This window comes from Nicotiana tabacum, chromosome 4 (genome assembly GCF_000715075.1).
Source record: "Nicotiana tabacum cultivar K326 chromosome 4, ASM71507v2, whole genome shotgun sequence".
Lineage (NCBI taxonomy): Eukaryota > Viridiplantae > Streptophyta > Magnoliopsida > Solanales > Solanaceae > Nicotiana > Nicotiana tabacum.
Genome location: NC_134083.1, coordinates 23,794,007 through 23,812,095, shown reverse-complemented (window position 1 = coordinate 23,812,095; position 18,089 = coordinate 23,794,007). Strand labels below are relative to the sequence as shown.

Below are 18,089 nucleotides of genomic sequence, written 5' to 3'. Positions count from 1 at the left end.
TGAGCTGCTTCCTGAGCCGTTCTGCAACACCTAGGTCTTGGCATACATACTAGTAGACTTTATAATTTTGGTGTATTTCTGTCTCTATATTTATCCACTCAGTTGCCTTCGTTTTATTTTATTAAATTTTCTACTCCTTAATCTCTTAATAAATAAAATTTAATTATTTGGGAACTTATTAAAAGAGTAGTTACATGTTTAGTTCACCGTTGGCTTGCCTAGCGGCAACATTGGGCGCCATCACGGCCTATAGGAGAAATTGGATCGTGACAGCAAGTTACGACAATGGATTTAACTAAGTTTTTCCATTTATCTTGGCAATATATACTTACATCTGAACATATTGCCGATTTCTTTTTCACTTTGGTTTGTGCGATCATCTTGTAGCCCAACAAAAGACTTAGATGGAGAAAATAGTTGAATGTATATTGCTCAGTTGATCTACATGGGCTTGAACCCAATAACATCGAGGAATATTTTCTTTCCTATACACTATATGAAACCTTATTACTAAAACCTTATTACCCGACTAAACACGTTTTAGTTACAAAAAATATACATTCGTTTAAAATAGACTCCTTTCTTCGGTAGACTTCTTTTTTTAGACGCGTAATTTTGGGTCAACGTATATCTCAGTTTACAAAATTTAGACGCAATCATCGCCCCATAAACAAGGAAACAAATCTGCAGAATCCTTCTTTTACGCAGATTTCCTCTGGGTTTTCATAAACAAGACAACAAATTCAAAAAAAAAAACTTCTAAAGAAAACAATTGTAGATTAACGTGAAGTATTGACAATCAACGCTGAACATGTAGCTACATTCTAAAGTTTTCATAGTGTTGCATAATTGTTTTCTCTACAATTGAATTGAATTTGATGATATAATGTCAAAATTGGCGATAATGCTTCAGCTCAATGGCCGGTGGGATAGCTTTGGGAGACATATAGATTTTGATGTTAATGGAATTATAGTGAATGAAGATATAAATTATAGTCAATTGAATTTCGCAATTCCAGAGCATCTAATAATCGATACTTCTGTAAAAGTCATCGAGATCAAATACACTGTCAAAGAACGTTATCCTCCAATGAAAATTCGAAACGATATGGGAGTTCGAGTATATATGGAGATGAAAAAGGAAAACAAAAACTTAGGAATGTATTCACTGTGTATAACAGTAAGAGATTTCGATTTGAAATGCAGTATGTCGAATGCGAGTACAATTGCAGGTTTGCTCTGTTTTTTTAGTTATGATGTTTTGCAATTCCAAGTGTTCTATAATTTTACTATAAATTATCTACAACTATACTACATAACAAATGTAGTTCAACTGTTATGTCTCTAAAAATAATTGGAGTGTAACGGTTACATAGTAACTAAGGTTTGAAAAAAGCAAATTATGATCACAGAACAAAGTATCTACAAGTATATTACAAATTTTATTTCTGTCAAATACTGAACACCTGGATATATAGAGGTCTGAATTACTATACTTTTAAATGAGTGCAGGTACGTCTGATTAACGTAATACTAACGTGGTACAATTGTCAAGCAATTGTAACACGTTTGGAGAAGTATCAGGAACAGTGAAGTTGATTGATATGCCAACATCCCCAGCAATTGTGGAATATGAAAGTATAATCATAACAGAACATACGCCAAAAGTAATTGAAGTAGGCTAAGTTTACCAAGACAAGCAAACAATTGTCAGTGCAATGAAGTACTATGCTGTTATGAATAAGTTTCCATTTAGGGTGAAAAGGTCTAGTGCAAGAAGGTAAGAACATTTTATTTGTCAAAATCATATAATGTATAATTTGTAGTTTTTATGTATATAAATTGTATATAAATTATTTTGAATAATTTGTTGTGCATAAAAAACCTGATTTCTTGGTAACTACAATTTGCCTAACATTTTTATCATTGTTTTTATTTTGTAGCTATTGCCTTGTATGTGTTGGTGATAGTTGTACATGACACTTCAAGTCCACAAGTATAAATGAATCAGCATTGTTCAAGATTCGAAAATTCAACATCTTGCACACATGCTCATTAATGGACAACACATATATACAATGCAAAGCTACTGTCTTGGTAGTTGGCAGCATGGTCATGTCAAAATATGCGGATCCTAAGACAATATACACACCAAAAGACATACAAATCGACATGTTATCGGAACATGGTGTGAACTTAACATACATGCAAGCTTGGAGAGCAAAGGAAAAGGCTTTGGAATTTTTGAGAGGTCATCCTGCTGATTCCTACAGTCGGTTGCCGAGTTATTTGTATATATTGGAGAAGACTTATCTGGGGTCGATAGTCAAATTGCAGAAGACTGAAGATGATTATTTCTTGTATGTATTTGTTGCTCTTAGTACATCCATCAAGGGTTGGGAGCATTGTAGGCTAGTTGTAGTAGTCGATGGTACCTTCTTGAACTCGGCATATAGGGGAATCATGCTAACAACAAGCACAATGGATGCAACAAGTATTGTAGATTAATTGGTAAAAATATTGTATTAAAGTTGTTTCTGAAAATGTATTTTTGATATTTTCAAGTTTTATTACTGAAATTGAATTTCTTTTTGCTACATATGTGATAGGTAGTATATTACCATTAGCATATGCCGTTGTTGATTTAGAAAATGACACATCATGGAGATGGATTTTTGAGCAATTCAAACATGCATATGGTGAAAAACTAAATATGTGTGTTGTTTCGGACCAGAATGAGAGTATATTGAAGGCAGCATCTACGATTTATACTGGCATGCCACATTATGCTTGCGTGTGGCATATTTGGACAAATGTAAGGTCAAAGTTCAAGAAAGGTCATCTAATGTTAAGCGAGTTATACTTTTTCACGGCACGATCATACACGCTTGATGAACTTAATGAAAGAATGTCAAAGATTGAAGAGATTGACACGCATGTTAAAGCATACCTACACGATATTAGTTATCACAAATGGTCTCGGGTATATGCTACAGTGAACCAAACATGGACGATGAAATCAAATATTACAGAGTCCTTGAATGCGGTAACCAAAGATGCAAGACAACAGCTCGTAGTTCAACTACTAAAGTACATGAGGACTCTTCTTGAACGTTAGACTAATGAAAAGTTATTAAATGCAAAGGGTACGTTCACATACCTTGGAAAAACAATACAACAAAGAGTTGGAGGACAACACGATATTATCACAGAAGATGAGAGTAAGTTATGGTCCATAACATCAGATAATTGATTTCATCAAAATAAATATATACAGATAATTATAGATATGTCGTTGTACAATTGTAGTTATTTTGTATTTTATCAAGTATTGACAACTTGTTGTATGTTTGTAATAAAATGTAGGTAAGGGCTTCAACAGATTACATCCATACTGTGATAGATGGTGTGTAGTGCTTCATTGTTTGCCTTCAAAATAAGAGATATAGTTGTGGACAATTCTAGCTTGATGAACTTCCTTGCCCACATACTTTGGCGACTTTGAGGCACAGGAACGAGTCTTATGAAAACTATTGTTCTTCTTATTACACGAGGGAGAGCCTTCTGTAGACTTATGAAATACCAGTAGATCCTCTATGTCACGACCCCAATTTTCCTCCGTTGGATATCGTGACGGCACCTTGTCTCAAGACTAGGTAAGCCTAACAAACATGCGGAATAACTGAAATCATAATTTAAATCTCAAAAAAAAAAAATTTGCAACTCAATATGTAAATCTCCCAAAACCTGGTGAAAATATAAGTCACAAGCTCTAGATACAGTACTGAACACTCCTATACATCACTGTCTATAAAATGTAAAGAAATAAGAAAAGAACAGGGTAGAAGGGGACTCTAAGGTCTGCAGATGCGAACAGGTGTACCTTGAAGTCTTCAAAACAAGCAACTCAACGCGCTAATGCCGAGGCTTATAGGATGTACATGGATCTACACAAAACATATGCAGAAGCGTAGTATGAGTACGCCACAATGATACCCAGTAAGTGTCAAGCCTAACCTCGGTAGAGTAGTGACGAGGTCAGGTCGAGGCCCTACTAGAGATAATAAGAAGCAATACATAAAATATAATAATATACCGAAATAACAGGAAAGGGAAACAATAAAGAAATTACAGAAAGTAACAACACGAAAATCAAGGAAGCTAATAAAATCATGAAAGGAAAATAAGGATTTTATATGTTAAGGAAACGACAACCAAATAATACAGCAAATAGAGAAGATCAACAAGGGCACTCCCAAGGTACCGCCTCATAGTCCCAAATCATAAAAATAAATCACAGTCTTTCCTTATATCACCGCGGGAGCCTTTACATTTAGTTTTGAAAATTATTTTTTCCCGAAATAGCACCCCGCATTTTAGCCCACCTTATCACACCGCATGACTTCTAGTAGTTCCCCTACTAGCTGCGCGTATCAAGCCCACCTTATCTTACTGCATGCGTTTCAACACCCCGACCTTATACCAACGCATGCGTATCAATAATCACAACGGCACAACGGAAATCTTGTGCAAATAGTAACAACCGCACGACAGAAACCTCGTGCACACAACCAAACAATCACCTCAACAATAACACGGAAGCCAAAATGTAACAACTAAATAAAATGACACTTCACAACTTACACCTTGCTTCAATAGAAACCACAGCCTTTGCAACTCAACAGCAAGATATATCAAGGAAGCAAATTTCAAGTAAAGAATTTTCACAGTTAAATAATGAATACAGAATTTAGAAAGCAAGTAATCAAACTAAACATGTAGTACAAGTTGAAAGTATTAGATAAGACAAGTAGACATGTGAAATTAGGCTAAACATGGTAATTATAACATGCTAAAGTGACTCAATTAAGGCATGAAAAAGAAACTACGTAGCTAAAATCGGAATCTCAATATTTAGCCCGTACACGCACTCGTCACCTTGTTTACACGACCTTCACATATCACAAATTATCACAACAGTACCAAATCCTAAGGAGAATTTCCCCCACACAAGGTTAGACAAGTCACTTACCTCAACCCACGTTAAATCAACCAATTAGATGGTCTTTCCCTCGATTTTCCAACTCCGAACGGCTTGAATCTAGTCAAAATAATTTCATACTATAAATATAACTATAGGAAACTAATTTAAATAAATAAATTATGATCTTAGCAAAAAATTGAAAAATCGCCTCAAAAAGTTAACCCGGACCCACGTCTTGGAACCCGACACAAATTATAAAATTCTAACACCCATTCGATATCGAGTCCAACCATACAAGAATTACCCAAATCCGATATCAAAATCTTGCTCAAATCCCCAAATTTTGGCCTAAGAAATTTCGTCCATTTTCCCCAATTTTTCAACCCAAATCCCTAATTAAATGATGAAATCCAAGATAGATTAGTGAAATTTAATCAAAAACGAGTTAAGAACTCTTAAACCAACAATCCCTCTGAAAATCCCTCAAAAATGCGCCTTAAACTGAGCTCTCAAAGTGCAAATTGAGTAATATGAAATAAACCCTCAATTTTGAAACTTAAGTCTGCTGTCGAGTTATTTACACTACGCGATCACGGAAATTCCTTCGCGATACCGAAGAACAAAATTACCAACAACTCAAAAAGCTTCTGCATGAACGCAAAAAATATCATGCGAATGCGTACCACTGCCTCGTCAAACTATGTGATCGCGTAACGCCCCACGCAACCGCATTAAAGAAAACGTGTGAACTGCAGACCCCACAATCCTGCTAAGAAATTGCGTCTGGCTTCATGCGTTCATGGTTCACTGGATGCTTGCCTTCCACGCTCGCATGCCTCTTCAAGCAATCGTATTGAACAAATTCTCCCCAATGCCAATTTACCATTCACGATCGTGTTAGTGCAATCGCGATCACATAGAAGAACACCAAAAGCACTAGATTCAACAACTCCTCAATGATCCAAAATGCGCCGAACATGGTCTGAATTACACCTGAGGCCCCGGGGGCCTCAACCAAACATACCAAAAAGTCCTAAAACATTATACAAATTTATTCGAGGCCTTAAATCACATCCAACAACATCAAAAATACAAATCGCACCCCAATTCAAGCCTAAGGAACTTATAAATTTTTAACTTCTACATTCGATGCTGAACCCTATCAAATCAGGTCCGATTGACCTCAAAATTTGCACACAAGTCATAACTGTCATTACGTACCTACTCCAACTTTCGAAATCAGAGTCCGACCCCGATATCAAAAAGTTCACTCCCGGTCTAACTTCCCAAAATCTTCCAACTTTCGCCAATTTACGCCGAAACGACCTACGGACCTCCAAATCAATGTGCGGATACGCTCCTCAGATCAAAATCACCCTACAGAGCTATTGGAACCGTCAAAGCTCCATTCCGAGGTGTCTTCACATAAGTCCAACTACGGTCGACTTATACAACTTAAACTTTTATTTTAGGGACTATGTGTCCCATTTCACTCCGAAACTCACCCGAAACTAAAACCAAACATCCCGACAAGTCACGTAACCACAGTATAAAGAAGAGAAGGCAATAAATAGGGGATTAGGGATAATACACTCAAAACGACCGGCTGGGTCGTTACATCCTCCCCCTCTTAAAACAAACGTTCATCCTCGAACGAGTATAGAGATATACCTGGAGTGGTGAAAAAATGAGGATAACTGTTACGCATGTCATGCTCGGTCTCCCAAGTCGCCTCCTCGACTGGCTGACACCTCCGCTGAATCTTCACTGAAGCAATGTTCTTCAACCTCAACTTTCGAACCTACCTATCCAAAATGGCCAACGGCTCCTCAACATAAGACGGATCCTTGTCCAATTGGATTGAGCTAAAATCCAACATATGAGATGGATCATCGTGATACTTCAGGAGCATAGAAACATGGAAATACTGGATGAACTGCATCTAGACTAGGTGGTAGTGCAAGCTTGTAGGCCACCTCTTCAATCCTTTCAAGAATCTCAAAAGGCCCGATATACCAAGGGCTCAATTTTCCCTTCTTCCCGAACCTTATAACACCCTTCATGGGTGAAACTTGGAGCAAGACCCTCTCTCCAACCATGAATATAACAGCGTAAACCTTCCGATCCGCATAACTCTTCTGTTTGGATTGGGCTGTACGAAGTTGGTCCCGAATCAATTTAACCTTTTCTAAAGTATCCTGAACCAAGTCTGTACCCAATAGCCTAGCCTTGCTCGGCTCAAACCAACCCACTGGAGACCGACACTGTCTACCATACAAAACCTCGAACGGGGCCATCTGAATGCTCGACGGGTAGTTGTTGTTGTAGGCAAACTCTACAAGTGACAAGAATTGATCCTAAAAACTCCCAAACTCCATCACACATGCACGGAGCATATCCTCCAGTATCCGAATAGTGCACTCGGTCTGTCCGTCCATTTGAGGGGAAAATGTTGTGCTCAACTCAACCGAGTACCCAACTCATATTGTACGGCTCTCCAGAACCGCGATGTAAACTGCGTACGCCGGTTAGAGATGATAGATATCGGCATGCCATGAAGCCTGACAATATCATGAATATAAACCTGAACCAGTTGCTCTGAAGAATAAGTAGTCACCGCTGGAATGAAATGAGCTGACTTGGTCAACCTATCCACAATCACCCAAACTGCATCGAACTTCCTCTGAGTTCATAGAAGCCCAGCAACAAAATCCATAGTAATCCGCTCCCATTTCCACTCTGGGATCTCTAACCTCTGAAGCAATCCACCAGGCCGCTAATGCTCATACTTCACCTACTAACAGTTTAGGCACTGGGCTACATATTCCACTATGTCCTTCTTTATCCGCCTCCACCAATAGTGCTGCCTCAATTCCTGATACATCTTGGTGGCACCCGGATGAATGGAGTACCGCAAACTGTGAGCCTCCTGGAGAATCAATTCATGCAAACCATCTACATTGGGCACACATAGCCTGCCCTGCATCCGTAATATACCATCATCTCCAATAGTGACCTCCTTGGCATCGCCATGCTGAACCTTGTCCTTGAGGATAAGCAGATGGGGGTTGTCATACTAACGCTCTCTGATACGATCATAAAGAGAAGACCGAGAAACCACACAAGCCAAAACTCGCCTCGACTCAGAAATATCCAATCTAACAAATTGGTTGGCCAAAGCCTGAACATCTAAGGCTAATGGCTTCTCTGCTACTGGTAGATATACTAATCTTCCCAAACTCTTCGCCTTGCGACTCAAGGCATCAGCCACCATATTGGCTTTCCCGGGATGATATAGAATAGTGATATCATAGTCCTAAAGAAACTCTAACCACCTCTTATTTGGCAAGTTAAGATGATTCTATTTGAATAGATGTTGTAGACTTCGGTGGTTGTTGGATCCCAAAGTACACGCAAGTATATGTGGCCGTCGAGTAATAAAGTGACTCGAATGTCAGATGTCGAACCCACAGAGACTTAGATTAATCGTTAACTAAGCAAAATAAAATCAATTTACTGTATAAGATAATCAAAAGTTTGGTTTTTCTATTACAACTACTATTGCGAAATTTAAGCATGTAACCGAGGAAGATATAGATTCCAGGTTTTGGTCGGTTTATCAATCCTATTGAGTTCGTAATTACACCTGCGAATCCGAATTATCTATGGTTGCTAGTTGACCGAATCGTTTATATAAATAGCATGTTTTCACAATACTATCCGTCTATCTATAATATATCAATCCTATATTTTTATGGTATTGAATATATCATGAACGAATATAATACGGTATTCAACTAAGCAAGACTGTTAGGTATATTCCTATCCTAACCGCGAAATCTTTCTCCGAACCACGAGTTCAGAAATAAGCTCTCTCTAATTCTACTCTAATCTAAACACGGCTTTCCTAAGCATAGCATAGATAGTAAATAGAACTCAACTATTGGCCAAACAATTAAGCAATTATGCACAGAATTAGAGAAATAACCAAAGATAATAACTTGAATTAACGGTAATGTAATTAATAAACTTCTATATTCATGATAGCCACAACCCTAGAACACGAAGTTTAGCTCCACATAGACATGGTAGAAAAACAACAATTCATCTAAAGAAAAGTAAAGATTACTAAGTTTGATGGAAGAAAGATGGAATCTGATGAATCCCGGCCTCCACGGCAGCTTCGTGCTCTCCCTTGGTCCAAAGTATGTTCTATCCTCCTCAAAAATAGGTTTAGAACCCTTTTTATACATGTTGGGGACGTGTAGGGTTAAAATCCCAAAGTCCCAATTGAATTAGGACAAAATCTGCCTTTTGGCGTCTCGCTTGGCGCCTGACGCCAACCTGGACAACAAGCATTTTCCACTTCTGTCAATGGCATTTTGGTTGGTGCCTGGCACCAACCTGGGCACCAAACTTATACTTCCTCCAAATTCCTCCAAGCTCCCCAAATCACTACTCCAATTGACTCCTACACATATAAATACCATTATTAAGCTTGAGTCACAAATATTGACACTAAAGTTAATGATATCAAGGCATAATTCAAGGCAAATTACATGCAAAAACATGGAATATTAGCCAAACATCACCACCCCACACTTAAGCTCTTGCTCGTCCTCGAGCAACCAATAATTCACTCTATCTTTGAGCACTTTTTATTTACCACATTTGAAGCACACGACACTAATGACCAAGGTTGATAGAAATAATTAAACTGTAGCATATGCAATCACTTACACTTCCCTTAACTTATGAAATTCTTCAAAAATATTCACAACAAAGACGGCATGCTTATAACAATCCTAGCCCATAAAACCGACTCAGTATCACAATGCACTCATGGCTGAAACACCTAACATCCTAGAGAAGTCTAATAATGTTACCTATCCTTCATGAAACCATGTGCCTTTACAACAAGAACAAAAGAGTAAAGTAGTGTATTCTTTTATAGGGAATACGAGACATAGGTGTTATGAAACATGCAATCTAATTTATAAAGACATGTTTCAGAACAAAAGATATCAACAATTTTCGCTAGTGGTGTATTCTTTTACAAAACAAGTGCATCTTTCTTCCTTTTATGGGTTTCACTCGAAAGCCACCCAAATTCCCTCCTTACTTCTTTTAGCGCTCGTTTCACCATTAAATTACATTAAAAGGTAAACGAATCAAAACAATGTCAATTAAGAATAAAAAGGTATAGGCTTGTAATGTGGGTGCCAAATAAAAGTCTATAGGCTCAAAATGGTTAACTAGGGATGTATTTTATTTGTCATAAGCATTAAGATCAAAAAGAACAAAGAAAGACAAAAACTATTTTTCAACCGAGTCTCACCTTAAATTTCGCTTCGACTTACATACCGGACAAGTTCTAGACACAAGTACAATGACATGGACTACACAAAAATCTAAGTTCACATATGTCACATGACTCACTAAGTACAGTCTCATTATGACTCTCAAACTAATGCAAGTATTCGCGGAGCCACAAGATATTAAGCATTAATCAGAAAGTGAACATAAGTCAAGAATACGAGACATAGGTGTTATGAAACATGCAATCTAATTTATAAAGACATCATGATCAATTTCAAAATATAGGGAAGATACTACACATGTCAAAACCTAAATATGCTCCTATCAAACAAGTCAAGGGCGCCTAGGACTCTCATATTTCTTCCTTCATTTTTTCCTAAATCCTATACTAAAAATAAACTATTATCCGGTTCAAACTACGTCCCATGAAAAAGAACCGAGGCACAAAAAAAATCACGGGGGATTATTACTACCTAAAGGAAACTAAAAGACATAATTTTGGATTTATGTTTAGACTTTAATCCCTCAAGAAAACTGTCTAGGAGATCCATCGTCGGGAAAAGTCCAATTTTTTGACTTTTGTTTTTCGATTTTTCTTTATTTAAAAAAAAAATTAAGCTACTAAAATACTACACAACTACGAAAACAAAAAATAAGAAGCTAAAATCAAAATAAGAAGTTAACATTTTTACTAACATACTACTACTAATTATCTAGAGGAATTCTCTCACCCCACACTTAAAAGAGTGCAGTGTCCACAATGCACAAATAAAAAAAAATAACGAGGGTGGACAAGAAACTCCCTGAAAGGCCAAACGCCGAAGAAATCACGGCTCATGAGGTACTCAGACTTCCCCCAAGCATAGTCCTTTGTGCGGGCACCCCATACTTAGTTCTCACCATCTAGCTTACTTTTGCACTCATCTAATGGCTTCGCTTTCTATGCTTGTAATCCTCCAAAATAGAAACAAACACTACAAATAAAATATTACAAAAATAAAAATAAATGAAAGCAATAAAGTTGAGTTGCCTCCCAACAAGGGCCTGATTTAAAGTCGCGGCATGACTTGAATCACTTTTTGCCTCCACCTCGAACTTATGAATTAAGCCCCCAATTTGGCTTCAAGCATTTTTGCTATGCTCGTGGGGTGGTGGGATAAATATTATTGGGCCAAGTAACCAATTTCGCATTCTACACTTCTTGGCCTTTAGATGAGGTATGTAATTCTTTCTCTTTGGCACAATAAATTCCAGAATGTAAGCACCTTGTTCCTCGTCCGTTGGCACCTACAAAGGCTCGAATGACTCAATTTCCATATCATCATCCAAACACAATGTCGAAAAATGCATGGAATGAGGACCAATGCGTTCCAACTCTAGAATTGTGTCACTATTTACATCCTCATATGTACACACACTAGAGTCTTCAAATATAATATTATCTACTTCCTCACATGACTTTAGTGTGCTTTCCTCAACATGGACATCATCAATAAAAGTATGGTCGAATAATTTCCTCTTCACTTTTAGCTCCTCAATTTGGCGTATAAGCTCCTTTTCAACTTCACACAACTCAGAACTATTTAGTTGGGCATTAGACACATCAACCTTTGCATTCAATTGAGCTCCCAAGTCATGAATAGGAATGCCAAATTTTTTCGATCACTTGTCCCATTTCAGCTCTTCCTTCTAATAAGTCTTTCATCACATATGTTTTTTCTCACGTTGAGCCTCATATATTTCTAATCTTTCATCTTGTTCTATTAGCCAATTTTGGCTCAAAATCTCCTCTTCTTTGAAAGTTTCCTCTTGCTGGAACTCACTCTCTTGTCCAATTTTAGGTTCTTCCTGACTATCAACTAAGTCTGTAACTTGTTGATCATTAAATGTTTCAGACCATTCTTCTACTTTGGCCTTCATTCTCTTCAATGTTGCCTTTAGATTTTCAAAGTCTTTTTGGCATTCAACAGTTTGTTCCAACAATTGCCTCAACAGGTCCATATTCTGAGCATCATATTCCACATTCTCCACCTTGTTCCTATCAAGCTCACAAAAATTATCAGAAACATCATAATAAGGGCTCGAAGAAGGATAAAAAGAATTAGTACAGCCAATCCAATGGCCACCTTGACCACCATATATATTACAAATATTCCAATCAAAGGATTGATATTGTGCACTAAACTCGCTCCCGGGAATATTTTGACAATTGTTTCACCAGTGGGGTCCTCCACAATATGGACAAGAATCATCAAAGTAGAAATAACTATAATTCAAATAATTTTCATTCCAAGATGCCATGTGAAAATAAGAAAAAGAAAAAAAATATTAACTAAATAAGAAAATTAAAAACTTGAACAGAAATCCATTAAGAGCTTAACTTAGATAAACAATCAATAACTAAGTCCCAGGCAATAGTGCCAAAAACTTATTGGATCCCCAAGTACACGCAAGTATACGTGGCCGTCAAGTAATAAAGTGACTCGAAAGACGGATGTCGAACCCACAGAGACTTAGATTAATCATTAACTAAGCAAAATAAAATCAATTTACTGTCCAAGATAATCAAAAAATTAGTTTTTCTATTACAATTACTATTGCGAAATTTAAACACGTAATCAAGGGAGATATTGATTTCACGGTTTGGTCGGTTTATCAATTCTATTGAGTTCGTAATTACACCTGCTAATACGAATTATTTATGGTTTCTAGTTGACCGAATCGTTTATATAAATAGCATGTTTCCATAATACTATTCATCTATCTACAATATATAAATCCTATATTCCTATGGTATTGAATATATCATGAACGAATATAATACGGTATTCAACTAAGCAAGACTGTTAGGTATATTCCTATCCTAACCGTGAAATCTTTCTCCGAGCCACGGGTTCAGAAACAAGCTCTCTCTAATTCTACTCTAATCTAAACACGACTTCTCAAGCATAACATAGATAGTAAATATAACTCAACTATTGGCCAAACAATTAAGCAATTATGCACAGAATTAGAGAAACAACCAAAGATGATAACTTGAATTAACGGTAATGTAATTAATAATTTTCAATATTCATGACAATTACAACCCTAGAACATAAATTTTAGCTCCATATAGACATGGTAGCAAAACAATATTTCATCCAAAGAAACGTAAAGATTACTAAGTTTGATGGAAGAAAGATGAAATCTGATGAATTCCGACCTCCACGGCGACTTCTTGCTATCCCTTGGTCCAAAGTATGTTCGATCCTCCTCAAAAATAGGTTTAGAACCCCTTTTATACATGTTGGGGACGTGTAGGGTTGAAATCCCCAAGTCCTAGCCGAATTAGGACAAAATCCGCCCTTTGGCGTCTCGCTTGGAGCTGGCGCCAACGTGGACATCAAACGTTTTCCACTTATATCAATGGCGTTTTTGTTTATGCCTGGCACCAACCTGGGCACCAAACTTATACTTCCTCCAAATTCTTCCCTTTTTGACGTCAATTTGTATGCAAACTCTCCAAATCACTTCCAATTGACTCCTATACATATAAATACCATTATTAAGCTTGAGTCACAAATATTCACACTAAACTTAATGAGATCAAGGCATAATTCCAGGCAAATTACATACAAAAACATGGAATTTTAGCCAAACATCAGTGTTCGGTGTAGACCTCACAAGGGACATCGTACAAATAGTGCCACCAGATCTTCAGGGCATGAACAATAGTTGCTAACTCGAGGTCGTGGAAATGATAGTTATTCTCTTGCACCTTCAGCTGTCTAGATGTATAGGCAATCACCCAGCCGTCCTACATCAACACCGCACTGAGACCAATACGTGACGCATCACAGACACTGTATAAGACCCCGAACCCAAAGGCAACACCAACATTAGGGCTGTGGTCAAAGTTTTCTTGAGCTTTTGAAAGTTCTCCTCACACTCTTTGGTCCACCTAAACGAAGCACCTTTCTGGGTCAATCTGGTCATAGGTGCCGCAATAGACGAGAAACCCTCTACAAATCGACGTAGCTGAAGACGGTCTGGGCTAACTCGACAAATTGACGTAGTTTCTTTTTCATGCTCTAACATGACTATAACATGTTATAGTTACTTATCGTTTTCTCGTCTATACTTATCTTCGGGAGGCTATGGAGCTGTTAGGAAAAACTTCACTTCTTTGATTCCTTATCGTGAAAAATTATTGACTTCGGGATTCTAAACTTCTATCTTTCTATTCTCTCATAGATGGTGAGGACACGCATAACTGGATCAGATGACCAGACATACACACACACCCTACTAGAGCTGCGAGAGGGCGGGACTGGGGTAGAGGCCGGGGTCATCCACGTGGGGCAGCCAGAGCACCCGCACGAGCTTCTACATAGGAGCCACCAGTAGCTTCAGTTTGAGGGCAGGCACCTGAGACGCATGTTACTGCACCAACACTCCAGGAGACTCTCGCCTAGTTTTTGAGCATATTCGACACTTTAGCTCAGACAGGGTTGATCCCACTTGCTCCTGCCACATCTCAGGCCAAGGGAGGAGCACAGACTTCCACCACCCATACCCCAGAGCTGCGGGTCTAGGTTGACCAGGTCCCAGAGGTCATACCAGCACAGCCAGTCGCCCCAGTTCAGCCCGAGGTTAGGGCAGCAGTTTCTGAGGGGGAGTAGCTCAGGCTTGAGAGGTACGAGAAGTACCACTCTCCTACTTTCAGTTTCTTGGCGTCAAGAGGATGCCCAGGGTTTTCTTAAGGAGTGTCACCGTTCCGTCATACTATGGGTATTGCGGAGTCTAGTAGGGTTGCTTTCACTACGTTCCAGCTTAAGGGAGCCTCTTATCAGTGGTGGCGAGAATATGAGTTAGGTAGTCCGACCAAGGCTACTTCACTCACTTGGACTCAGTTCTCGGACATGTTCTTCTAGGAGTTTGTTCCCCAGAGTCTCAAAGATGCATGGCACGCAAAGTTTGAGCAATTACGCCAGGGTTCTATAACCGTGTTGGAGTATGCAGTCTGGTTCAGTGATTTGGCTAGGCATGCACCAGCCTTGGTTTCTAGGTTAGAGAGAGAGTCCGTCGATTTATCGAGGGGCTCAACTCCAGTATCAGATTTAGCATGGCCCGAGAGTTGGAGATAGACATCCGATACCAGCAAGTAGTGGGGATCGCTAGGATATTGGAGGGTATGTTGACTCAGGAGAGAGAGGGGAGGGAGGCCAAGAGGTCTCAAGATTGTAGCACATATAGTAGTACTCGTGCCCTAGTTGCAGCTCGTCATGGTAGGGGCTATGTGAGTCACCCTGTTCATTCAGCACTTCCAGCCTCTAGCGGTATTTCGGCCACTCGGGCTCCCTATTATGCATCGCCATTGTCTAGTGCACCTCTTGCACAGTATGCTTTCAGCGGTCAGTTTAGCCGATCAGGCCCTAGCCAACCACAACAGCCACGTCCTCCGAGATCATGTTTTGAATGTGGTGACACTCGTCTTATCGTGAGGGATTGGCCCAAACTCAGGAGGGGTGCACCTCCACCAACTACTCAGGCTCCGCGTATTTCACTGGGTCCTCAGGCTTCTCAATCCATGGTCGCCGCACCAGTTTCCACTCCATATGCACAACTAGATAAAGGTGGAGGTCGAGCAGGTAGAGGTCGCCCTAGAGGGGGAGGCCAAGCCAGATATTATGCTCTTCGTGCTAGGATGGAGGCAGTTGCATCCTACTCTGTCATCATATGTATTATTTCGGTCTGTCATAGAGATGCATCAATCTTATTTGATTCGGGCTCCACTTATTCCTACGTGTCATCTTATTTTGCTCCGTATTTGGGTATATTCCGTGATTCTTTGAGTTCTCCTGTCTATGTGTCCACACCTGTGGGGGATTCTATTATTATTTTCTGTGTGTATCGGTCGTGTTTAGTTGTTCTTGGTAGTTTTGAGACCAGAGCCAATCTATTGTTGCTCAGTATGGTAGATTTTGATATTATTTTGGGCATGGACTGGTTGTCGCCCTATCATGATATTCTCGATTGTCACGCCAAGACCGTGATGCTGGTTATGCAAGGATTACCAAGGATAGAGTGGAGAGGTGCTTTAGATTATGTTCGTAGCAGAGTTATCTCATTTCTAAAGGCTCGGCATATAGTTGAGAAGGGGTGTAATGTTTATTTAGCTTTCGTGAGGGATGTCAATGTTGATACTCCTACCATGGAGGTAATTTCGGTAGTGAGGGATTATCCAGATGTATTTTTTTGTGGATCTTCTAGGAATGCCACCCGACAGGGATGTAAATTTTGGCATTGATTTGTTACCGAGCACTCAGACCATTTCCAGACCATTTCCGTTCCACCCTATCGTATGGCACCAACAGAGTTGAAAGAGTTAAAGGAGCAGTTGCAAGAGTTGCTTGATAAGGGCTTCATTCGGCCTAGTGTGTCGCTTTGGGGTGCTCCAGTCTTGTTTGTAATGAAGAAGGATGGTTCTATGTGCATGTGTATTGATTATCGCCATTTGAACAAGGGTACAATGAAGAACAAGTATCCATTGCCAGGTATTGATGGCCTATTTGATTAGCTGCAGGGTGCCAGAGTATTCTCTAAGATTGGCTTGCATTCAAGCTATCATCAGTTGAAGATTCAGGAGCCAGATATCCCGAAGACTGCCTTCAGGACTCGATATGGTCATTACGAGTTCCTTGTAATATCTTTTGGGCTGACCAATGCCCCAGAAACATTCATGCACTTGATGAACAGTATATTTTAGCCCTATCTTGACTCATTCTTCATTGTATTTATTGACGACATTCTGGTGTACTCCCGGAGCCAGGAGGATCATGATCAGCACCTGAGGACTGTGCTTCAGACCTTGAGAGAAAAGATGTTGTATGCAAAATTTTCAAAGTGTGAATTCTGGCTTGATTCAGTGGAATTTTTGGGTCATGTAGTATCAAGTGAGGGGATCAACGTCGATCCGAAGAATATTGAGTCAGTGCAGAGTTGGCCCAGACCGTCTTCAGCTACGGAGATTTGTAAAGGGTTTGTCATCTATTGCGGCACCTATGACCCAGTTAAGGCATGAAAAAGAAACTACGTGGCTAAAACCAGAATCTCAACATTTAGCCCGTGTACGCACTCGTCACCTTGCGTACACAGCCTTCACATATCACAAATTATCACAACAATACCAAATCCTAAGGGGAATTTCTCCCACACAAGGTTAGACAAGTCACTTCCCTCAAACCATGCTAAATCAATCAATTAGAAGGCTTTTTCCTCGATTTTCCAACTCCGTACGACTCAAATGTAGCCAAAACAATTTCATTTTATAAATATAACTATAGAAAACTAATTTAAATGAATAAATTATGATCTTAGCAAAGAATTGAAAATTCGACCCAAAAAGTCAACTCAGGCCCGCGTCTCGGAACCCGACCCAAATTATAAATTTCGAACACCCATTCGATATCAAGTCCAACCATACAAGAATTACATAAATCTGATACCAAAATCTCCTCAAATCCCCAAAATTCTGCCTAACAGGTTTCCTCCATTTTCTCCAATATTTCAACCCAAATCCCTAATTATATGATGAAATCAAAGATAGATTAGTGAAATTTAATCAAAAACGAGTTAAGAACTCTTACCCCAACAATCCCTCTAAAAATCCCTCGAATATTCATCTTAAACCGAGCTCTCAAAGTCCAAATTGAGTAATATGAAATAAACCCTCGATTTTGAAACTTAATTCTGCTGCCTAGTTATTTACACTATGCGATTGCGAAGAACAAAATTACCAACA

At 39.0% G+C, this 18,089-nt stretch overlaps 1 protein-coding gene across 1 annotated transcript; it reads left to right on the top strand.

Moving 5' to 3' along the window:
- The first annotated feature begins 2,058 nt into the window (after positions 1 to 2,058).
- On the top strand, positions 2,059 to 3,118 carry LOC107824748 (protein FAR1-RELATED SEQUENCE 3-like). The gene is made up of 2 exons (XM_016651558.2): positions 2,059 to 2,494; positions 2,610 to 3,118. The coding sequence occupies exons 1-2, from the start codon at positions 2,059 to 2,061 to the stop codon at positions 3,116 to 3,118; spliced, it is 945 nt and encodes a 314-aa protein (XP_016507044.2).
- Positions 3,119 to 18,089: the final 14,971 nt, after the last annotated feature.